The 24,883-nt window shown below is 50.1% G+C and overlaps 2 protein-coding genes across 2 annotated transcripts; both read left to right on the top strand.

Annotated features, from left to right (window-relative positions):
• The first annotated feature begins 1,235 nt into the window (after nt 1-1,235).
• Nucleotides 1,236-6,517, top strand: LOC136486402 (disease resistance protein RGA4-like). Its single transcript, XM_066483288.1, has 2 exons — nt 1,236-2,225; nt 3,940-6,517. Exons 1-2 carry the CDS (start codon nt 1,378-1,380, stop codon nt 6,407-6,409), a joined length of 3,318 nt encoding a protein of 1,105 aa, XP_066339385.1. The 5' UTR covers nt 1,236-1,377; the 3' UTR covers nt 6,410-6,517.
• A 4,301-nt stretch (nt 6,518-10,818) lies between these two features.
• Nucleotides 10,819-11,160, top strand: LOC136488281 (uncharacterized). Its single transcript, XM_066485269.1, has one exon. The coding sequence runs from the start codon at nt 10,819-10,821 to the stop codon at nt 11,158-11,160; it is 342 nt and encodes a 113-aa protein (XP_066341366.1).
• The last annotated feature ends 13,723 nt before the right edge of the window (nt 11,161-24,883 follow it).

Genomic DNA, 24,883 nt, shown 5'->3' with positions numbered 1-24,883 from the left:
GTCATCGAGGCACCAAGAAGCGAAGAACAATCACCGAGGAGACATCGAGGCCACGACGAAATCCAAACGCGACGCCTTTAGGAAGGTAGTGATGCCGATGGCGCCACCGTCGCACGTCCAAAGTGGACCAGGCTTTCACCCTTGGATGATAGTGCTAGAGGGGATACACGACGCCCCCAATAGGGAAAGCGGCACCCACAGGTGTCGCCATCGCTAGGCTTTTGCCCAAGGAGTCCTCCAGCACGAACGTCGAACCAAGAAGCAAGGCCCCTTGCTATCCATCAATGCCTTCGCCGTTGTCCTGCCACTCCACAGTAACCCCTTCAGAGGGGCCTTGACGCGCCGGTTGCACGCAGCAGCCACATAGCTGTGTCGGCCGTCACCCCCTCCGGCAGGGCAACGCGGAGCTGGACCTGACTCCGCTGCTCGCGAAACACCGCCGCACGACCAACGCCTCAGCGGGCCGCTGTCGACACCCTTTGCTGTCGTCGCCGCCTCCGCCTTGGCAGCCATCGCCCTCGCCAGCCCTCCAAGAGAGTGCCAGGTCCAGGCGCCGGAGCTCCAAATCCGTCCGCTTGGACACCGGATCCAGCCGCCCAGGACTCGATCCAGCGATCCGGGCCAACGCCGCCGCCGCCAAGTCTGGAGGAAGGGACTGGAAAGGGAGAAGGGGATCCACCACCGTCCCCATGCGCCAGTCGGACACAAGCCGGCGCCGCCAACAGCCGCGGCGGACACCCCCACCAGGCTCCACGCAGCCCATGTGGGAGGAGAGCCGCCAGCTCGCTGTCACCTGTGCCACCAAATCGTGAGGAGAGGAGGAGCCCCGCCACCGCCATCCCGGCGAGCCGCGTGGCCATGCCGGCGGCCAGCTCCGACGGCAGCATGGCAGGGGGAGGGGAGGGAAGGGGCGTCTGCTAGAGTTTGGGGGAGAGCGGCTGCCCGTGTCGCCAGCGTTGGGGAGCGACGCGGGGCGAGAGGGGGTTGTGCAACGTCTCCAGCATGAACACGCCGGAAGACATTTTTGCTTTTGTATCCGCCCTCCAGGAAGTTGCTCAATAAAGATAAATGCCAGAAACACGACGGTACGTCAGTACCCAAATGCCAATGTTAAGAGAACATGCAGCCGGTCAAGACTTGTCCAACTAGAAAATCACGAGCTCTCACTAATTTGTCGTTTCTAGCCCCGTTATTACATTTACGGATCTACCCTCGAACCAGACGACTTTGAAGTATACTGTTCCAAGTCTTCTCCATGCCCGCAAGCTGAGAGCCTGAGATCCCCTTCTCAGTCAACCGCGATTCCCGATCCCGACTGCGAAAAAGGGACTCGGATATGGGATCTGGGACGAAGCTGGCGCTCAATTGATCCAGCGCATGATCGATCTCAAGGCGGCGAAGATGGAGGCCGCCCTTCTGGGCGGGTTAATCAGAGCCATCGTGCCGAAGCTCATCTCGCTGGGTCACGAGAGGTACAAGCTGCAAAAGAGCGTCAAGAGCGACATCGAGTTCCTCGTGAAGGAGCTCCGCCTGATCGTCGGCTCCATCGACGACGGGATCTCCGTGCAGGGCGAGGACCACGGGGCCTTGTCGGGCTTGCTGATTGAAGACCTGCGCGAGCTGGCTTTCGGCATCGAGGACTTCTTGGACAGCCTCATGTACCACACAATCTGGAAGCAGCAGCCGGCCTCGTTCCAGAAAATTGTTCGGCTCCCCAAGATGTTGCGCGCTCGCCTGCAGTTCGCCGGCTCTGCCGAGCGGCGGCGGCTGAGGAATCTCACGACGGAGGCGTACGAGCGGAGGAAGAGATTCACGAGCACGGGCCCAGCACACCAACAGCCCTCGGCTGCTGCTGCTTCGGCTCCGATGGGTGAGCCGCCGTCGTCGGTATTCCATCCGCGCAACGTCGGTGACACGGATCTTGTGGGCGTCGACGGGCTCCGGGCGGAGCTGCTGGAGCAGCTGGCTGATGCCAAAGGTCAGATGAAGGTGATCTCTATCGTCGGCTTCTGCGGGTTGGGGAAGACTGCAGTGGCAGCCCAAGTGTACAACAGGGAAACCGACGGCGGAAGATTCGAGAAACACGCGTGGGTTTGTGCCGCCGGCAAGCGGCCAACGGAGCTGCTCACTGACGTGCTCAGCGAACTCAACGCCGATACCGGTTCTTCCAGGGGAACGCCAAGGGAGCTTTGCGAAGATATAAGAAATCAGTTGCATAACAAGAGGTAAAACAAATTCTTCTTCTTAATTTCGCTCGTTTATTTTGCTAGTTTATTAATTCATTTTATATCAACAGCATTTAAGACCATTTCCGTTACTGCAATATTTTCTATTGAGTTTATTTATACAAAGGAAATATTTGGTTGTTTATCTGCAATTGCACTTTGTTTCGAAGGGCAGTAATTTTGGGTTGTGTATCTCTCTAGAAATCAAGGAATGTGTGTCAGAAAGGGAGTTTTATTTCTGTCTCCGGCGACAAACTACATTAACCACTTCTTACAGACACTTTCAGTAACTAGAATCTGACATAGTAGCTTGGGAATCAAATGACTGCAGTGCAGAGTGTTCCAAAAACCAGTCGGCTATTTTTCATTTTCTTTTCTGTCGATATAAACTGATGGATATGTTAGCTTAAGAATACACTAGCGGTCCCTATACTTGGGAGTCTGTGTTATCTAAGTCTCAAACTTTATTTTTGATTTCTGGGTCCCTAAAGTTGTCCCGGGCTCTAACACAGGTCTATAATGGGTTTTTGACCTGCTCCATACTCCAACGTGGCATGATGACTCAACGCTGACATGGATCGAACATGTTCTGTCCAGTACCTAAACTTGCACGGCGGTGTCATCTTAGTCCCAAAGTTGCAACATTGCATATCGAGGTCACCAAACTTGTTAAACGGGTCACATGAGGTACCTAAACTTCTAAACTTGCATGGCAGTGCCATCTAGATCCGTCACTTCCAAATCTCCAGATCTAGGTTCCCCTTGCTAATCAGACCACATGAGATGCAAATTATTATTCTTTCTGATAAACCGCCTGCGTGGCTGCTGTCTGTGCACCTAGCATGTGAGGACCACATGTTGCCCCACCCCCTCATCTCCTTCCCTACTCCATCATGTGTGGGCCTGCATATCATCCCTCTATCTCAGCTCCTTCCCCTCTCTCCTATCTCCATTCGGATAGCACTCCCTACCCTTGGTCCAGTGGCATCCAGACAACACTTTACAACAAAGCCCTGCGAGAGCATGGATACCATCGCCAAAAGTGCCAAGGGCAAGGAGCAGCTCGCCTGTGACCGGCCACCATCGGGCCTTAGTCATCGCCAACTTTAGCAGGTGTGCTGGAGGACATGAGGGAGCATGTGGAGGCAACACACCGTCAATTGGTCCTGGAGGCTACAGACTTTAGCAGGTGTGAATCTGTCCAAGAAGTTATAGTTCCTTGTTCCTTGATAGTTATATTAAAATAGTTGTAATCTTGTAGAATTAACCCTATTTTTAGGTTTGTGCAAGACGCACTATGTTAGTATAGCATAGGCTCATTTGATTGTTATGAGCGTTAGGCCACATGAGACGCTTGCTGCACCTCAGACACCTCATCTTTGAGGGTGAATATAAGCCAAGAATAGGTAGTGACCATTTTACCTAATTTTCTGGCTGGATGTCCTTATGTTGAAGTTGAAGTCTGCTGCAACATGTGGATACCACATCAATGAATGGGGTAGTTTGGTTCTTATTGTGGTACTAATTAAAGTGATAAATTTTAGTTTTTCAAGAGTGTGATATGTGTAGTCTGTGGTTCAAGGTCAATTTTCAGGGTGTAAATAAAACAGACTTTAACACAAGATTGTGAAGGAAGGTTTTTTTTTTTTGCTGAAGTAACGAATTATGCTGTTTATAGAATGTATTTAAGTCCTTTCTTGATTGCTTATTTTAGGTATTTAATTGTGATAGATGACATTCAAACAGAAGATATGTGGGGAAACATCAATTCAGCCTTCCCAGACAACAATGGTTTTTCCAGTAGAATACTGGTGACAACAACTATTCAACCAGTAGCTATCGCCTGCAGCTCCGCTGAAAGCTATATGCACAAAATGAGAAGACTCGACGAGGGATGCTCGAAACAATTGTTCACCGTTAAAACTTGCCCAGTGGAATATTCATGTTACAAGCAGCCGGATTCAGAAGCAATTTTGAAGAAATGTGGTGGCCAGCCACTTGCTCTGGTAACCATAGGTGAATTCTTGAAAAAACAGGGTTGGCCGATAGGACCTTCATGCGAAGATATTTGCAACAAGTTACATTATCATTTGGAGAATGACAGAACTTTTGAGGCCATGCGACGGGTGCTGATCCACAATTACACCAGTCTGCCAAATCATGCTCTGAAAGCCTGCTTGCTATATTTTGGTATGTTCCCAAGTGATTATCAGATCAAGAGAAAAAGTCTGTTGAGACTATGGTTAGCTGAGGGATTTGTTGAATTACAACCTTCAACTACCACCCCGGATTCTGCAACTGCTTTTGATATGCTCAAGGATCGGAACATCATTGAGCCCGTTTGTATAAGCAACAATGAAAATGTGAAGACGTGCCAAACTTACAGCATGATGCATGAGTTTATTTTGCACATGTCAGTTTCTCAGAACTTTGTCACATTGCTTTGTGATGAGATGACCGAACACAAATGTGTTCGACGTCTTTCTCTCCATAAAAGTGCTGCTATAGATGGAAATAATTTGGACACCAATGTTTTATCTCTCGTTCGATCTCTGACAGTTTTTGAGAAGCCTAGTGAAGGTATTTTGGACTTCAGCAAGTATCGCCTTCTGCGAGTCTTGGATCTAGAAAGGTGTGATGACTTGAACGATAATCATGTCAAAAACATATGTTGTCTGTTGCTACTGAAATATCTGAGCCTTGGAAAAAATGTTACCAAACTTCCAAAGGATATTTCAAAACTGACACTTTTGGAGACACTTGATTTAAGGGCATCCATGGTAGCTAAGCTTCGGGCAGAAGTCTTCCATATGCCTTGTTTAGTTCATCTGTTTGGAAAGTTTAAGCTCCCTGACGCAGTAGATTTTCCAAAGCAAGGAAGAAGTGTCTTGCAGACGCTAGCAGGATTTATCGCTAACGGAAGTCAAAGTTACTCAAAACTTATGGACCATATGATAAAACTGAGAAAGGTGAAGGTTTGGTGCGAGTCATCAGCAGGTGCTGGTGGCACTGAGTGGAATAGTCTTCAGGAAGCCATTCAGAGGTTCATCCAGGATAAAAATGTAAGAAATATTGGTGATCGTTCTCTATCACTTCATTTTGACAGAACCTTTAAAAACTCCCTAAATTGCCTAAAAGAACCCTGTTACCTGAGCTCATTGAAATTACATGGTGAATTGGATGCATTGCCCCAGTTTGTTATTTCACTCCGTGGTCTCAAGGAGTTATGTCTTTCATCTGTTAAGTTTACAACTGGCTTTCTTGAAGCTTTGACTCAGTTGAGTGACTTGAAATATTTAAAACTGATTGCTGACGACCTTGAGAAGTTCACCATAAAAGCTAAGGCATTCCCCAGCTTGCTGCGTCTTTGTTTTGTGCTGCAACATCCAACATTTCCAACAATTCAAGAAGGATCTATGAAACACCTCAAGACACTTCAGTTGGTCTGTAAGGATCTACATGGACTTTGTGGTATCAAAATAGAATATATGAAACTCCTTAAGGAGGTTATTCTTCATGATGGAGTTGATCCACATACATGGGTAAAATGGGAAGAGGCTGCGAAGGAACATCCAAATAAGCCAAAGGTTTTGCCATCCGAAACAGCTGAAACTTCAAAAAGGAATCCTACAGCCGAAATTTCAAAATGGGAGCCCAGAGAAGATTCTGATGTTTTGGTGCCACCCAAAATTGAGTTCACAGAAAATTCTGTCACGTCAATAGGATCCTTACAAGACAAGTTCACTAGTGTGCCAGTAAACCAAGAATTAGAATCATCTGCTTTACCGAAGACACATAGCATTTGTGCAGTCCAAGCAAGTTCAGATGACGGAACGAATGCTTCTTTCAATCATATGGGAGTTTTTGAGATTTCTCCCTTGACCAATTTGTCAAAAACTGCTAGTAATGCAGAAAGTGAGCCTATGGCGGTTTGTGTTCCAGTAGAGCTAACCAAAGTTGAATCTGCAAACAATTCTGCTTCGACAGTTGAAACAATAGAACAGACTGACACTCAAATTCGAGTGAACCAACAATCGGGGTCCATTGATGAGCCAAAGAGGCAGAATACCGATATACAGAATCATGCTTTCAAGAGTACGGGGTTTTCCGAGGATTCTCTTTCAACCGAGTTGTCAATTACTGGGCACGACATGGTGTCTTCTCATACACTTCAAGGATGCTGATCCTAATTTTGCTTCTTATTTTCAGTCATTTTCCCGTCCATGTGAGCACGTATCCTGCACTTCTATAAAAATCCATCACTGTTTCTAATAGAATACTATAGTCAGCTAGCCATCTTGTATTATGTGATCCATGCTACTCTCTCAATTCTGAATTTTAAGGTCATTTTATTAGATATGTGGCGTATATTATATGTAGAAGTTCAAATTTGATCAAGTTTTTTAAAACATACACTATAAGTTCAAATAAATGCATTATCAAGACATTGTATGAAGGATTAGTGAAACTAATTTGATGTTTTAGTGTTAGTGTATTTTTGTACATACTTGGTCAAAGTTAGAGAAATTTAATTTAGTCAAAGTCAGAGAAATTTGATTTAGAATAAAACTGAAGTAATCTACAGTTTGGCTGGGAGTTGGCTTATTATTCTCTCCTACTTTTTCTTCTCATGATAAAATGATATGCAACTCTTCAATGTTATTAAAGAAAAGCTCAATCTAGAACTTGTTGTCACACTGAATTACAAATTGACCTCGTTGACAAATGGCATGGTACTAATCGAGGAAAAACAAAGTAGTAATACTCTCTTGTTCCAAAAGTAGTGCGTTGGAAATTAGCCCTCACAGCTTCAAGTTGTCAACTATTCTCCACGTGCACAAGCATCGATTGAATCTACAAAGATGAACATGTAAGATCGCGACACCATAGGCACGACATTTGTTGATGACTGATGAGATTCAACCGAGGCCTAAGTGATTACAGGCGCTCCTCCTCAATACCATGACATCGGCCGCTCCAAGGTCCTGGGAACATGTTGTTTCTCTCCTATGAGCATGTTACTATGTTATTATGGTTACAACAGTAGTAGTACTCTCATTGTCGGGTATCGATATTAGGGATACCCAAAGCAAGGAAGTTAACGCCCACGCTGACTTTCCCGGATGGGGCAAGACGAATTAAAAAGTCTCGCACGACCCCAAGGCCGCTGGCTCCGTCTCGCTTGACTCCAAGGCCGCGGGCTTTGTCTCGTCCGACCTCAAGGCCGCGGGGGTCTTGCCCAAGGCCGTGGGCTCCGTCTCGCCCGACCTCGAGGATGCGGTTTTCGTCTTGCCCGACCCCTTGGGTTCGTGCCCCGTCTCGCCCGACCCCAAGGCCGTAGGCTCCGTCTCACCCGACCCCTTAGGTTCGTGCTCTGTCTCGCCCAACCCCTTGGGTTCGTGCACCGTCTCGCCCGACACCAAGGCCGCGGCCTCTATCTCGTCCGACCCCGAGGCCACGGGCTCTGTCTCGACCGACCCCTTGGGTTCATGCTCCGTCTCGCCCGACCCCTTGGGTTCATACTCTGTCTCGCCCGACCCCAAGGCCGCGAGCTCCGTCTTGCCCGATGGGGACCCATACCGCCGCCAATCACTCCAGGTCCAAGCGTATGGGCCTAGGTCAAAACTCTGACACCAGGGAAGAGACTGGCACGCCTCGATGTAACCCGTGGTCATGACGGGCCATACCTGAGGATTCACATCAAGAACAGCGTCGGGCGTGCCAGTGTTGTTCTGTCTAACCCTCATACGAATGCTGACAGGCGCGCCAGTTCACCACGACGTCCGCTAGGACGGAATGGAACGCCATGACCAGCAGATGACGCCTGCGCATGGCGCCAGTGACGAACATGGCCGCGACGTGGAGTCGTCCCTATTGACATCTACAGGATCGACGGGACCCGCATGAAGGAGAAGAAGGACCCGGTGATCCTGAAAGCCTTCTTCTCTCCCTAGTTCTTCTCCTTTTCCTCTGCTGTAACCCGCGCTTTCCCTTCACTTATAAAAGAGGAAGTAGGGCGCCCCATGAAGGGGGATCCAGATCCGCACGAGACCAAACCACGAGATAAAAACACAAGAGCACAACACGAGCACACGGCTGAGCAGCGATCGAGCTCTCGGCACCTGTTCACTACTTTCACCAGAGACTTGGGATCCTTTCCATCTCTCGCTTGTCTATAACCCCTACTACAAACCAAGTGTCGGTAACACGAGCAGCAGCAAACTGGACGTAGAAATATTCCGCCCGAACCAGTATAAACCCTTGTGTCCTCCGAACACGCCATCCGAGCCAGACGCATAAATACAAATTTACTCGTCGGTGGTCCGAAAACACCGACAGATGGCGCGCCAGGAAGGGGCTTTTTGCGCGTCTCGACATCCACATCAGGCCTCGGATGGCTAGTCACGGTGTCAGCAGGGTCCTGGGCGCGCACGTGCGCTTCGGGAACCTGGACTTCGTCGTTACGATGGAGAGAGAGTTGGCGTAGGTTCCCGCCAACGTCCAACCTCTCCACTCCGCCAACCTTGACACGATCGCCGAGGCACTTGAGGAGCTGCAGATGCACGCATCGGAGGCCCGCGCCCCCGAGAGCGACTAGCTCCTCGGCTTCGATTACGGCAGACTAGAGCTCTAGCTCGGCGTCTTCCTAGGACGCCGACCGTCCTAGGAGGACCTGGGTCGCATCACGTTCTCGTTCGCCAATGTCATGACGTAGCTTGCTGGAGGAGAGCCGCTCTCCCTAGAATTCCTCATCCGGAGCGCCCCAACAGCGCTCCTGTTCGGTCTACGCAACGCCACGGAGACTGTTGGCCACCTCGCGGCGCAACGCACGCCCTCATCCCCTACGAACGATGTGTTCGTGGGGATGACCGAATATGTCATGGAATCTTTACATGACCTCCTCGCGGGAGAATCGGAGTCGCCCTCCGACTATGACTCCAACAGGGGGAGCCATCACCCCTCGCGTGAATGTTTCATGGCAGGTTCCCTCGAGGGATATGTTGAAAGCATCCATGAGGGAGAGGCTACCCCAACAAATGACCTCGACGACGAGGTCGAGGGGGATGCAGGGGCCCCACCTCGCCTACGGGTAGAGTAGCTGAGGGCCCGGCACCAAGAGATCGAGAAAGCACGACTCTAGCTCGAGCAAGAACGTGCGGAGCTCGAGCGAGAGATCAAGCGCCATGGAGACGGTGGGCGCGCGCGCCATGGCCCGTGACATGAATCGAAGGATCATCGAGGATGATGAATCCCTCCCACACTTCACCCAGGCAAGCCAGAACATCGCTGCTGCGGTGGCCTTGCTCCGGGGGCTTCCGAGGCCCACGACACCTGAGGACCGACGGGCCCATAGCGAGAGCGTGCGGTGGCCCAGCAGGTTGAGAGCTCGCTGTCCCAACGACGCGAGCTCGATGCCAGCTAGCGCACGCCCTTAGAGCGACCCAACAGGGACGTGTCAGTCCACCAAACGCAGCAAGATGGCAGGCCACATGTTGTGGTCCCGGTGCATGAGTGTCTCGGCCTCCACGGTGACAAGCGCGACGCCCGCAGGCGTACCTGTGGTGATGCAAGGGAGGAGGCTAGCCACGGCTACCACCCTCATCATGGCAGACGCTACGACAGGGGCGAGGACCGAAGCCCGAACCCTGACTTGCCGGGACCTCAAGCCTTTGGCCGACACATCCTCAACGCCGTCTTCCCACCGCGGTACCGACCGCCGACCAACATCCCAAAATACTCTAGAGAAACGAACCCCAGAATGTGGCTCAAGGATTATTGGCTTGCTTGCCAAGCCAGTGGAGCGGATAATGATGATTTTATTATCCGCAACGTCACCGACGCCCAACGTCACCGATAGTGCAACAAGCTGCCCAACGTCACCGATGCCGATGTCATAGGAGCTTTCCTATCTGGGACCACCTGTGAGTCCCTGGTTCATAAGCTAGGACGTAAGGAGCTCCTCGACATCACCAGTAGCCACGCCTCGGGCGAAGAGGCGGTCGGGGCAATTTTCGACCGCCTCAAAGGCAAGGCAAAGCGGGATGAGGATGTAGGCGAAGGCGAAGGCACCTCCAATCGTCCCAACAAGAAGAAGAATAAGCAGCGGCGTGAGGGCTCGCTCATGGCCACCGCCGACCGCAAGGAGGGTCGGAAGCCTGCCAAGGGTACCTCGGACCACTTTGAGAAGCTGCTCGAAGGGCCATGCCCGAACCATGCTTTCCCCGTCAAGCACCTATATAAGGACTACGTCCTTATGAAGCGGTTCTTGTCTAGAGGCTCCAACAAGGGGGGGCATAGGAAGGAGCCCAAGCCGACCGTAGATGACGCTGAGGGGAAGGATGGCGGCTTTCCGATGCTGGATGGCTGCCTCATGATATTCAAAGGGTCGGCAGCCTATGACTCCAAGTGTCGCCAGAAGCTTGCGTGCCGCGAGGTCTATACAGCCAAGCTGGCCACACCTACCTTCCTCCAATGGTCGGAGTTCGCCATAACCTTTGATCGGACCAACCACCCAAAAAGCGTCCCACAGCTAGGAAGATATCCGTTCGTGGTTGACCCGATCATCGACACGAAGTGACTCACCAAGGTGCTAATGGATGGAGGCAGCGGCCTCAACATCATGTACACTAAAACGCTCGACGCCATGGGCCTCGACCGAGCACGCATCCGGCTGACTAGGGTGCCTTTCCATGACGTCGTGCCAGGAAAGCAGGCCATGCCACTTGGGCAGATCGATCTGCCCATCACCTTCGGGGATTCGACCAATTACAGGATGGAGACCCTTACCTTCAAGGTGGTTGGGTTCCATGGAACCTACCATGTCATCCTAGGACGTCTATGCTACGCAAAGTTCATGGTTGTCCCCAACTACACCTATCTAAAGTTGAAGATGTCGGGTCCATGCGGGGTCATCACCATCGGCACCTCCTTCTAGCGTGCCTATGAGTGCGAGGTCGAGTGCTGTGAACATGCCATAGCAATTGTCACCTCCAAAGAGCTTGCGGCCATCAGGGTGGTGGTTGTCAAAGAAGCACCCAACCCCAAGCGGTCGGCCGGGTCTTTCGAGCTAGTAAAGGGCACCAAGGAGGACCTCATAGACCCCAGCGACCCCAAGGGCAAAGTGGTGCGTATTGGTACCATGCTTTCCTCCAAATAGGAAAGCACGCTCGCCGACTTCCTCCGTGCCAACAGAGACATCTTTGCGTGGAGACCTTCGGACATGCCAGGCATTCCGAGAGAAGTCGCCGAGCACGCCTTGAAGATTAGGCCAGGCTCCAAGCCGGTAAAGCAGCGCCTACGTCGCTTTGACAAGGAGAAACACAGGGTGATCAGCGAAGAGATTGTGAAGCTTTTGGCGGCCGGGTTCATCAAGGAAGTATACCACCCTGAGTGGTTAGCCAATCCCATTCTTGTACGAAAAAAGAGTAGGAAATGGAGAATGTGTGTTGACTACACGGGTCTCAACAAAGCGTGTCCAAAGGATCCGTTTCTTTTGCCACGCATAGACCAAGTAGTCGACTCGACATCGGGGTGCGAAATCCTTTGCTTCCTTGATGCGTACTCCAAGTACTATTAAATCACGATGAAAGAGTCTGACCAGCTCGCGACGTCTTTCATCACCCTGTTTGGATCATTCTGCTACATCACAATGCCGTTCGGTCTAAAGAATGTGGGGGCTACGTACCAACGCTGCATGCTCAAGTGTTTAGGGAATCTCATCGGGTGAACTGTTGAGGCCTACATAGATGACATCGTGGTCAAGTCCAAATGGTCTGACCAGGTCGTGGCCGACCTAGAGGAGACCTTCGTGAAACTCTGAGCAAACGACATTAAGCTCAACCCCGAGAAGTGCATTTTCGGTGTTCCAAGGGGTATGCTACTGGGTTTTATCGTCTCCGAGCGTGGTATCAAAGCCATCTCAGAGAAGATCTCAGCCATCACGAGAATGGGCCTGATTCAGAACATAAAGGAGGTACAACAAGTTACGGGGTGCCTCGTAGCGCTCAGACGCTTTATCTCGCGCCTCGATGAATGAGGTCTCCCCCTCTATTGGCTTCTGAAGAAGGTCGACCGTTTCAAATGGATGCCCAAGGCCTAGGAGGCACTTAACAAGGTTAGGCAACTCCTGATGAAGGCCCTAATCCTAGTCCCTCTGACCAACGGGGAACCACTTCTGCTCTATATTGCGGCCACCACACAAGTGGTCAGCGCCGCCCTAGTGGTAGAGCGAGAAGAAGAGGGACATGCCCTCAAAGTGCAGCGTCCCATGTACTTCATTAGCGAGGTCTTGTCCGATTCTAAGACTCACTACCCCCAATCTAGAAACTCCTATATGCCATCCTTATCGCTAAGAGGAAGTTGCGTCACTACTTTTAATCGCATCCAGTGACGGTTGTGACGTCCTTCCCTCTCGGAGAGGTCATCGAAAACCGGGATGCCACAGGAAGAATCATGAAGTGGGCACTCGAGCTAATGGGTCAAGGCATTTCATATGCCCCTCAGGCAGCCATCAAGTCCCAAGTGCTGGCTGATTTCATTGCAGAATGGACCGAGGTCCAAATGCCACCAGCAGTCATCGACCAAGAGTACTGGACAATGTACTTTGATGGATTGCTGATGAAGAAAGGCGCCGACGCAGGGCTGGTCTTCATTTTGCCCCTCGAGGTACGCATGAGGTACATGGTTCGCATCCATTTTCCCTCCTCCAACAATGTGGCCGAGTATGAGGCACTCATCAACGGCCTACGCATTGCCATCGAGTTGGGTATCCGATGGCTCGACGTCCGAGGCGACTCCCAGCTGGTCATCGACCAAGTCATGAAGGAATCAAGCTGCCACAACGCCAAGATGGCTGCATATTGTCGAGAAGTCCACCAGCTAGAGGACAAGTTCGATGGTATCGAGCTCAATCATATCCTGAGGCATCTCAACGAGGTGGCCGACGCACTAGCAAAAACAACGTCCGGCCTAGAGCCAGTTCCGACAGGCGTCTTTGCCAGTGATCAGTACAAGCCCTTAGTCCGCTACTAGGAGACAGAACAGACCAATGACGCGCCGCCTTCCCTAGGCTCGAGAGCTAACCAGCCGGTGGCTCCATCTGACCCTCTAGCCGACTGGAGGATGCCTTACCTCGACTACCTCCTCTGTGAGGCGCTGCCAACAGACAAAACAGAGGCTCGGCGGCTCACGCGTCGTGCCAAGTCCTTTGTCCTTATTGAGGGCAAGCTCTATAGGCGAAGCCACACCGGGATCCTACAACGCTACATCCCCATTGAATGAGGGAAGTAGTTGATGAGTGATATCCATGGTAGGGCCTACGAGCACCATGCCACACCTAGGACCCTAGTCAGAAACGCATTCCAACAAGGCTTCTACTGGCCGACCGTAGTAGCCGATGCTGAACAGATTGTGCGCACCTATCAAGAGTGTCAATACTATGCTCGGTAGACCCACCTACTAGCCCAAGCACTCCAAACGATCCCCATCACGTGGCCGTTCATGGTCTAGGGGCTTGATCTGGTCAGACCTCTCAAGAGGGCACCCGAGGGCTATACGCACTTGCTTGTCGTCGTAGACAAGTTTACAAAGTGTATAGAAGCTCGTCCGATCTCCACGATCAAGTCTGAGCAAGCCGTGCTGTTCTTCCTTGACATCATCCATCGCTTTAGGGTCCTAAACTCCATCATCACGGACAACGACACGCAATTCACCGAGAAGAAGTTCCTCCGATTCTGCGATGAATACAACATCCGCGTTGATTGGGCCGTCGTGGCACACCCCCGCATGAACGGGCAGGTCGAGTGCACAAACAGCATGGTCCTACAAGGCTCAAGCCTAGGATCTTCAACCGGTTGAACAAGTTTGGCCATCGATGGGTCACGGAGCTTCCCGTGGTGCTCTGGAGCCTGAGGACGACCTCTAGTCGGGCCACCGGCTACACGCCATTCTTCGTGGTCTACGGTTCTATGGTGCTCTGGAGCCTAAGGACGACCTCGATTATGAAGCACCGAGGGTTAGGGCGTATGACGAACAGGGAGCCGAGGCGTCCCTCGAGGATGCCATGGACCAACTAGATGAAGCGCGCAATGTTGCCCTTCTTCGCTTAGGCAAGTACCAGCAAGCGTGGCGCTAGTACCACAGCTGTTGAGTGCGGGGTCGGGCCTTCAACGTCGGGGACCTGGTGCTCCACCTCGTCCAGAGCAACAAGAACCACCACAAGCTCTCTCCACCATGGGAGGGACCATATGTCATTGTAGAAGTGCTCCGATCAGGCACCTACAAGCTCAGGACCATCGATGGCAAAGTCTTCATCAATGCCTGGAACATCAAACATCTATGTTGCTTTTATCCTTAATTTACGTATGCTTTCTCTTATCAGTTTCGCTATCAACTCCTCGATCTTTACTGACACCCGACCCCAGCAACAGCAGGGGGTCGGGCCTCACTCGGGGGCTGATAAGAGTATATCTATCCAGTAGACATTCTCTATGCATGACTCTTTCTCACGTTAAGACCTAGAAGCGAGGGTCGAGCAAACAAACGCTGAGTAAAACTGGTCGGATTGCAAGAAACATACGCCCCAGTGGCTATGATGTTTTTTCTCATTAGTGTGATCAGAGTTTTTTCCATACCCCAAGCTTCTTAAGCCTTAATTGTGGAAAGAGTCGGGACGCATTTAAGAGTATATCCACCTGGCAAACATTCTCTGTGCCCGACCCTGTCTCACGATAAGATCTAGAAGCAAGGGTTACAAAAATGAACGCTGAGTAAAACTTGTCGGACTACAAGAAACCTACCCCCCAATGGCTATGGCATTTTTGCTCACCAGCGTGATAAGAGTTTGTTCACCTGCACCCCGAGCTTTACAGCCTTAACAACAAAAAGGGTCAAACACATTACCTTTTTTATACAAAAAGGGGAGAAGGGCTAAAACTCTGTTTGGCCATAACAAAATTTAAAAGCTTGTCCACTTATTATGTGCTCGCCGCCTGGCTTATCTACCTAACTAATTTCTTGGGGGTGATCTCATCCTCTATCTCCGTAGGTAAGTCCTATGCCAGCGGGTCACCCAAGTCGATCGAACGGCTCGGGCCACTATCGAAAGATGGGTAAGGAGCAGTAGAATGCCCCATGCGGGTTATGCTGACTCCGTCATGAACAGCGGACCTGAATTCCACTCGGACATATCCGGTAAGAGCTCCCCGAACCCGTCACTCGAGCCATCGAGGTAAGTCCTATGCCAGCGGGTCACCTAAGTCGATCAGATGGCTCAGGCCGTTATCGAGAGATGGGTAAGGAGCAGTAGGATGCCCCATGTGGGTTATGCTGACTCCGTCATGAAAGATGAACCCGGATTCTACTCGAACATATCTGATAAGAGCTCCCCGAACCCATCACTCGAGCTATCAAAGTAACTTTACCAACCCCCATTTTACTTTTCCAGTGCATGAGCATTCATTTCATCCATTCTCATACATCCAAGCATCACATATACAATTATTGCATCACAACGCTTCATGTCGTGACACAAAGCAACAGTCATCTCATTCAACATGAGCGACAACCGACCGGGGTTCGAAGGCCGACCCACAAAGGGATCGAGGCTGCCTCGCGTCAAACAGAGCTAGGGGAGAAAACGTAGATGAGCTCCAGCGGCCTTTGCCTGACCTGCTCAAAAGCGGACAGGGTCATCTCGACCTTCTCGTTTGATCCTAACCTCGAGCCTTGCCCACAGAATCTCCATCGAGGAGAGGCCCGTGGGCCACCTGAATCGATCTTCAGAACAACTTAGGCATCTGCCGGGAGGCGGGTTAAGGAGCAGTGGAATGCCACATGAGGGCTATGCCGACCCCATTACGAACGACGGACCTAGATTCCACTCGGACATGCCCGTTAGCGAGCTCACCGAGCGCGACACTCGAGCCATCGAGGTAAGTGACGTTAGCTCAATCCCTCCGGTTGCGAAAACCGCAGACGGGGTGACAATCACAAAGATGAGCTGACCCCTCGACTGGACCCCTACAATGCACGGGGGCCCGAGGGAAGTTGGACTCACAAGAAGACCAAACACATGGTCGTAGAATGATGGCTTGGATCCTAGGGAGGGGATACGCACAAAAACTAAGAATAATGTTTCTAAAACAAAAAAATGCTTTCCCCTACCAGTTTTGCTATCGTCTCATCAATCTTTAGTGAAGCCCGACCCCAGCAATGGCAAGGGGTCAGGTCTCACTCGAGGGCTGATAAGGGTATACATATACCCTTTCTGAAACAGTCGCCGTGCCTGACCCTTTCTCATGTTAAAGAACTAGAGGCAAGGTTTTGCGGAAACAAACGCCAAAGAAAAACTAGTCGGACTGTAAGAAACCTATGCCCCAGCGGCTACAACACTCTTGCTTACCAGTGTTACTAGAGTTTCCCGCCCACACCTCGAGCTCTATGGTCTTAACAACAGGAAGGTCAGAACACATTAACCCCTTTTACACATAAAAAGGGAGAAAGAACAAATTTGTTCAAACGTAAAAACAAGCTTGTTTAGACAAAATAGAAGGGTCGGAAGTTGTCCGCTTATTACAAGTGCACCACCGGACCTATCTGACTAAACTAGACCCTCAGTGGGATGATCTCATCCTCTATCTTGGCGAAAAGGTCATACACTAGGGGGGCACCTCCTTCTCGATGTCATCTAGCTCAGTGTCGGTATAGATGGGAGTGAAGCCTTGGCTCATCGTCACTAGATCTATGTTCTCGTAATGAGAATGGGCGATTCCGAACGATCGATGAACACCAAAGCGAAGCACGCTCCTTGCCATATCACATGCCTAGTCCGTGATCTGGATAGCATGAATGACGAGTGAGCATGTCTCCTACTCTGGGGCTAGCTTGAGCTCATCGTAGACCAACTGGACGGCGACGCACAGGTTGTCATATTCATTGCTCTCCTTCTGGAGGGTGCCCTTCACCTTGCCGAGCTCCTTCTTCAGGTCATGGCTCTTCACCACCTCTGCCCTAAGCTTGTCATCGAGACCTACCCAAGTCACGTACCGACCGTGTCAAAAGGCTTACCACGGATTCTAGGAAGAAAGACAACAAGGGAAACCGGGGACTTTCCATCCACATCTGCCTGAAGCTTGCGCACCTCATCGCGCTGCCGGGTCACCTCAGCCTCTAGGCACTAGACCTCTTCTTGGCGCTACCCAACCTTAGTGGCAAGCTCGATGGACACGCCCTCGGCTACAACCTTCAGGTCCCTCTCCCTTCGAAGCTCATTCTCTAGGTGGCCGATCCGCTGCTGAGCGACGGTGCGCTCCTGGTGAGCCAGCTCAGTCCCCGTGCATAGCTCCTCCATGACCTGGAGCAAATCATCTCGCTCCTTCCGTAGCCATTCAGCCTCCACGATGTTCGTGCGTGCCCTCTCGATCAGGGCCGCGAGCTTCTCCTCGGCCTCATGGGCATTGTCGTGGGCATCCTTCTCCCTGACTCAGAGGTCGGCCACCTCCCGGGCGGTAGGGGCAAGCTCGGCCACCTCCTGACGGGCGACAGCGAGCTGTGCAGCCAGCCCCTCACTCCGCTGCGTCTCCTCAGCAAGAAACTAGGACTTCTCCCAGCTACGGGCCATAAGGATCTATGAAGAAGACAAGACTTAGAGGCACGGAAGGAGAACATAAGGGTCAGAAACAAGGTCATATCATACCTGGCCAACCAGGACGACAATGTCGCGCATCGAGCTCAGCATGGTGGTCAGGGCACGAACCATGTCCCCAATCTCCGTGTGGACGCTCCCCCATTCCCTCTCCTCTGCCGCTTCATCAAGGGCAGCCACCCGGACTAGAGACTGAGACGTCTTCGCGCCGACCTCAAGCGACGCCGACCTCTCTGGTGGTGGCAGCTCCTCTAGAGCGGCTCCTCTGGCGATGGAGGGGGCGAGTGACGTGGACACAGATGCCTTCCCTGTCGCCACATCCATGAAGGATGACTCAGGTGCACCCCCTTCTGTCTACCCCGCCGCGGACACGGCCACCTACATGGACAACGGCTCTGGCCGCGCAGCCTCCACCTACAACGTTGAGGACACGATCGGTCGCGCCACGCCCGCCACGGGCGCCCTCCCCCGATGTAGCCATCAGCTGTGCCTCCTCGGTCGACGCCGTGGCCACCACCGACACGGCGCTAGCCGGCTCCTGGCGCATTTTCCCAAGGAGGATCTTTTTCGGAGCGAGCCACGTGAGAGTCCCACATCCTCCGACGCTGCAAGGGACATGTCGGTCAGTTCATGGTAGAAATTCGTTAGGATAAAAGGATGACAAAAATTATGCATGAGCCCGACCCTGGCTACTCCTCGTCGGCACGTTGCCGCTTCGAGCCCTCCCTCGGCTCGGAGGGCTCGGACGAATCAAAATGGCTGCCTCCCATCGCCTCTGCAGGCATCGTCAAGGGCTCGAACGGAGTGGGTGACTTGTTTCCGCTGGCTCCAAGGCCGCCATCGAAGGCCTAGGCGAGACAAGGCGGCCTGGCTCCACCGGTTCTTAGGCCGCCGTCGAAGGTTCGGATGCGGCGGGGTGGTTCGTCTCCGCCGGCTCTGAGGGCGCATCCTCCCCCTCCTGCCTCGCGACATGCCACGGGAAGGGCCTTGCCTACGGTGAAGGCGGGTCCTCATCCCTGGTGGCTAGATCATCCCACGGGATGGGTTACATGGAGCCATCATCCTCCTCCTCCTCTTCTTCCTCCTCCTCTTCTTCGAACGAGCCTTGATGCCGCTTCCCTCGCTGTAGCTTCGCTCGCTGCAGCTTCGCTCGCTGCTTCAACCACCGTTTCTTCTCCTCGTCATCCTTCTTCTTCCATTGTTCATCCGTGGCATGATTTGCCGCCCTCACGGCCGCATGCTCTGGCAGCAGTGCGATGGAGTCCCAAAATACTAACCCCACCGGTAGCTCGATGAAGCCCGCATCCGACCGCATCACGGGATGCCCCGGGTCGGGAACATGGCGTCGGCCTCCCCCATGGTATCGATATTAGGGATACCCAAAGCAAAGAAGTTAGCGCCCACGCTGACTTCCCCGGATGGAACAAGACGAATTAAAAAGTCTCGCCCGACCCCAAGGCCACGGGCTCCGCCTCGCCTGACCTCGAGGCCGCGGGGGTCTTGCCCAAGGCCGCGCGCTCCGTCTCGCCCGACCTCGACGCCGCGGGCTCCGTCTCGCCCGACCTTGAGGACGCGGTTTCCATCTCGCCTGACCCCTTGGGTTCGTGCTCTGTCTCGCCTGACTTTGAGGCCATGGGCTCCATCTCGCCTGACCCCTTGGGTTCATGCTCTGTCTCGCCCGACCCCTTGTGTTCATACTCTGTCTCGCCTGACCCCAAGGCCACGGGCTCCGTCTCGCCCGACGGGGACCCATACCACCGCCAACCACTCCAGGTCCAAGCATATAGGCCTGGGTCAAAACTCTAACACCAGGGAAGAGACTAGCATGCCTCGATGTAACCCGTGGCCATGATGGGCCATACCTGAGAATTCACATCAAGAACAGCGTCGGGCGTGCCGGTGCTGTTTTGCCTAACCCTCGTACGAATGCTGACAGGCGCGTCAGTTCACCACACATCCACTGGGACAGAATGGAACGCCATGATTGGCAGATGACGCCTACACATGGCGTCAGTGACGAACAGGGCCACGACGTGGAGCCGTCCCTATTGACATCTACAGGATCGGCGGGACCCGCATGAAGGAGAAGAAGGACCCGGCGATCCTGGAAGCCTTCTTCTCTCTCTGGTTCTTCTCCTTTTCCTCCGCTGTAACCCGCGCTTTCTCTTCGCTTATAAAAGGAGAAGCAGGCCGCCCCATAAAGGGGGATCTAGATCCGCACGAGACCGAACCACGAGATAAAAACACAAGAGCATGACGCGAGTACACGGCTGAGCAGCAATCGAGCTCTCAGCACTCGTTCACTACTTTCACTAGAGACTTGTGATCCTTTCCCTCTCTCGCCTGTTTGTAACCCCTACTGCAAACCAAGTGTCGGTAACACAAGCAGCAGCAAACTGGACGTAGGGACGTTCCGCCCGAATCAGTATAAACTCTTGTGTCCTCTGAGCACACCATTCGAGCCAGACGCGCAAATACAAATTTACTCGTCGGTCGTCCGAAAACACCGACACTCATATTTATGTGGAGACTAGGTTACAAGAGTCCAAATCCAACTCTACCCTATACTGCTAGATAGAACTTAAAGTCCAAATGTAATTGGGCTCGTGCATAATATTCGCCACATATCTAATAAACTCTAGCTTGACGAATATGTTTCCAGCTAGAAGTTGTCATTTGTAAATCTTCATGTCCACTAGATTTGAGTTGTTGCTTTGGCTGCTCCACAAGAGCTTTCTGATGAGTCTCATTGCAGACCCCACTAGAACAAGAGCTTCTACTATCCCTGCAACTCTATGCTCCACTTGCGGTTGTGCATCCTTCTCTTTTTTAACAGTCTCTGTAAAAGCAAAAATATATTCTTCTCCGACCCTGACATATGACTGTTTTTTAGGTATCACACAAGGGAACTGAATCCAATATGATACTCCCTACGTTCCAAATTATAAGACATTTTGGCTTTTTTAAATACATAGTTTTTGCTATGCACTTATATATATACTATGTGTAGATACATAACAAAAGCAATGTATCTATAAAAGCCAAAGCATCTTATAATTTGAAACGGAGGGAGTACTTGATCTTGACATTTGCAACCTCATAGCTCCTATCTGTCACATATAGAAATTGCCATATTAGTCTTGCTTTTTCGTTTCCGTTGACAGGCTCGCCTGACGTCTTACACACCACCTGTAGCCCCAACCAACCAAATTACTTCAGTTGCAACTACAAACATCTGGTGTCTATACTCCCTTCCACTACATCCCTTGAAACTTCTACAATCCATTCAACCCACACTTCAAAACCTGCACGTGCATGAATCGATCCATGTCACGTGTCGCCATATAAACCTGCACTTATATGCTGATCTAGAAGCATACACTACTAGATAACAGACTTTAGAATGATGTCCCAATTTAGCATTAGCCTCGGCATTTTTTGCCCCCGGGACTAAAGGTTCCTACCCAACGGTCGTCCGTGGGGCAGGGACCTTTAGTCCCGGTTGGTAATACCAGCCGGGACTAAAGCTTTTAGTCCCGGTTTGGGTGATGCCCCGAGAATAAAGATTAATCTTTAGTCCCGGTTTGGCCCCCTAATCGGGACTAATTATCCCGGCCTATAGACCAGCTCATTTCTTCCTCCTCGAGCCCGAGCCATTCCATTCAAACTTACTGCCTCTATTCTTCAGCTTGCTGTTGTTCTTGCTCTCTCCCCCTCTTATGTTTTATCAGTAGCTTATCTCATTTTGCAATGTAGATGCATGTGTAACTTTATATGTTGGACTTTATTATGATTTTATGTCATTTTTAGCTCAAAATCACATGATGATTTGCATATATGTTTAGATAAACAAAAGTTAAATTAATTCATCAAAATCACTTGATAGTTTAGTATTGCTAGTATATGTAGTACATTTCATGGTTTAGTTAGATAAATAAATATTTTTATTTTTTTTAATATATTACTTTAGAAATGAGAAATTTACAATAGTTTGCAAAAATAAGTATAGAAAGTAACTTGATATGGTGGATTTGATTATGATTTCTATGTCATTTTTAGCTCAAAATCACATGATGATTTACAATAGTAAAATCACTTGATAGTTTGGTATTTTACTATTATACATAGTACATATTTCATGGTTTAGTTAGATAAATAAATAATTTTAGTTTTGTTTAAATATATTCTTTTAGAAAATGTGAAATTTACACTAGTTTGCAAAAATAAGTATAGAAAGTAGATGACAACTGGTACTGGATCCTCGGCCTCTCGTTCGGTTGCGAAACGACTGAGGCCAGAACTCCCTCTCATTATCTGCGGTAAGTGTAAGCAGAAGATTGTGATGGAGTACCGAGTCAAGAGACAGGGACCAACAAGGATCGTGTTTTCTACAAGTGCCCGGATCGCGATGTGAGTTTCTTACGTATTTGATTATTATGGCTAATTGACCTGCTTTTCTTGAATATTTTTGACTAAATATTTTTTTGCTTTAATTTCAGTGGGAGGGCAATGGATGCGATGGTTGGTACTGGGAGGAAGATTATGCTACATACGTGTAGAATTCAGGTGCGCTTGAGGTAGCGGCTGCTGCTGATGAGGCAGTGAGCCAGCAGGAGAAGCTTATTGATATTCAACAGACGAATGATTTGTCTGTTTTAGTTGTGTACGGTCACGAAATAATTATGTTATTGAAGTGCATTGTAGTTTTAGTTTGTTTAGTGATAGTTGGGATTGCTTACGTTGTAGCCAGGCTTAGTTAATTAATCAACCGTGTGTGTGTCATCTATATTGTGTAATAAAATACTTAATTATGTTCAAGGTTTTCATAATTTATCGTGTAATGCAGATTATGTCACACCATTGGATGTACAATGCCAATCGCCGCTCCCAAGACTTTATTGAGGGCGTGCACTATTTCTTAGGTGTGGCCGAGGCAAATAAGCGGGATGGTTTCATATGCTGTCCATGTGCCCTATGTAAGAATTTAAAGGAATATTCAAGCTCAATGAGTCTTCATTCACATTTGCTTAAGTCAGGTTTCATGTCAAACTATATATGTTGGACTAAGCATGGAGAAAGCGGGGTCATGATGGAAGAAGGTGAAGGAGAAGATTTAGACATTGATGACATTATTGCTCAGTATGGTGCCTTTGATGATACTACAATGGGGGGAGATGAAGAAGAGGTAGCGACGGAAGATGATCTCGGTGATGCTCTTGGCGATGCCATTCGTGATGCACAACAAGAATGCGAAAGTGAAAAAGAGAAAGTTAAGTTCGAGCGCATGCTTGAGGATCATAGGAAGTTGCTATACCCGATGGCCGAAGAGGGGCAAAAAAAGCTGGGTACAACACTGGAATTGCTACAGTGGAAGGCAAAGAATGGTGTATCCGACAAGGCATTTGGGAATTTATTGAACCTCATAAAGAAGATGCTTCCGAAGCCAAATGAATTGCCCACCACTACGTACAAAGCAAAAAAGGCTGTCTGCCCTTTGGGATTAAAAATCCAGAAGATACATGCATGTCCTAATGACTGCATCCTCTACCATGGCAATGAATATGAGAATTTGGATGAATGCCCGGTATGTAAAGCATCGCGGTATAAGATCAGGCGCGATGATCCTGGTGACGTCGAGGGTGAACAACGTCCTAGAAAGAAAATCCCTGCCAAGGTTGTGGTATGCTCCTATAATACCACGCTTAAAACGTTTGTTCAGAAATAAAGACCATGCAAAGTTGTTGCGGTGGCATAAAGAAGACCGTAAGATAGACAATATGCTGAGACACCCAGCTGATGGGTCCCAGTGGAGAGCGATAGATAGGGAATTTCTAGAGTTTGCAAATGAGGCTAGAAACTTAAGGTTCGCCTTAAGTATAGATGGTATGAATCCTTTTGTGGAGCAGAGCACTAGTCATAGCACTTGGCCAGTTACTCTATGTATCTACAACCTTCCTCCATGGTTATGCATGAAGCGGAAGTTCATTATGATGCCGATCCTCATCCAAGGTCCGAGGCAACCTGGCAACGACATTGATGTCTATCTGAAGCCATTAGTTGAAGAACTTCTAGTTTTATGGAACAAACCAAGTGTACGTGTCTGAGATGAGTATAAACAAGAACACTTTGACCTACGAGCAATGTTGTTCATAACAATCAATGATTGGCCTGCTTTAAGTAATCTTTCAGGTCAGACAAACAAAGGATATAATGCATGCACACATTGTTTTGATGACCTTGACAGTATATATTTGAAAAGATGTCGAAAGGTCATGTACCTTGGCCATCGTCGATTCCTCCCTTTGAATCACCAAGTAAGAAAGAAAGGGAAGCATTTTAAAGGTAAGCCAGACCACCGGAAGAAGCCTCATAACCGAACTAGGGAAGATGTACTCGCAATGGTCAAGGATGTGAAAGTAGTATTTGGAAAGGGACAAGGCAGCAAATCTATTCCCAAAGATGCTAAGGGACACGCACCCATGTGGAAGAAGAAGTCCATCTTTTGGGAGCTACCCTATTGGCAAGTCCTAGAGGTCCGCAACGCAATCGACGTGATGCACCTGACAAAGAATCTTTGTGTGAACCTGTTAGGATTCATGGGTGTGTACGGGAAGCCAAATGATTCACTTGAAGCATGCCAGGACTTGCAGGGCATGAAAGAACGAGACAACCTTCACCCAGAGAAGATAGATGATGGACGTCATTACTTAAGTCCTGCTAGCTACACGCTTAGCAAAGAAGAGAGGGACAACATGTTCAAATGTCTAAGCAGCATCAAGGTCCCATCGGGATTCTCCTCCAATATAAAGGGTATAATAAATGTGCCAGAGAAGAAATTCCTAAACTTAAAGTCCCACGACTGCTACGTGCTTATGACGCAATTACTTCCAGTTGCTTTAAGAGGAATTCTACCTCCACATGTATGTCTAGCCACCGTGAAGCTATGTGCATTCCTCAATGCAATTTCTCATAAGGCAATCAATCCAGTGGAACTAGCTACTCTACAGAATGATGT

The sequence above is a fragment of the Miscanthus floridulus genome, chromosome 10 (assembly GCF_019320115.1).
Source record: "Miscanthus floridulus cultivar M001 chromosome 10, ASM1932011v1, whole genome shotgun sequence".
NCBI classification, from domain to species: domain Eukaryota; kingdom Viridiplantae; phylum Streptophyta; class Magnoliopsida; order Poales; family Poaceae; genus Miscanthus; species Miscanthus floridulus.
The sequence above is the reverse complement of the archived record's forward strand: the minus strand, read 5'-3'. Positions and strand labels throughout refer to the sequence as shown.

Excerpts from the sequence above, each read along its gene's own strand:
- LOC136486402 (XM_066483288.1), top strand. The coding sequence starts at position 1,378 with ATGATCGATCTCAAGGCGGCGAAGATGGAGGCCGCCCTTCTGGGCGGG. Across the intron at positions 2,226-3,939 it reads AATCAGTTGCATAACAAGAG|GTATTTAATTGTGATAGATG; the intron begins GTAAAACAAATT and ends TGCTTATTTTAG.
- LOC136488281 (XM_066485269.1), top strand. The coding sequence starts at position 10,819 with ATGGATGGAGGCAGCGGCCTCAACATCATGTACACTAAAACGCTCGAC.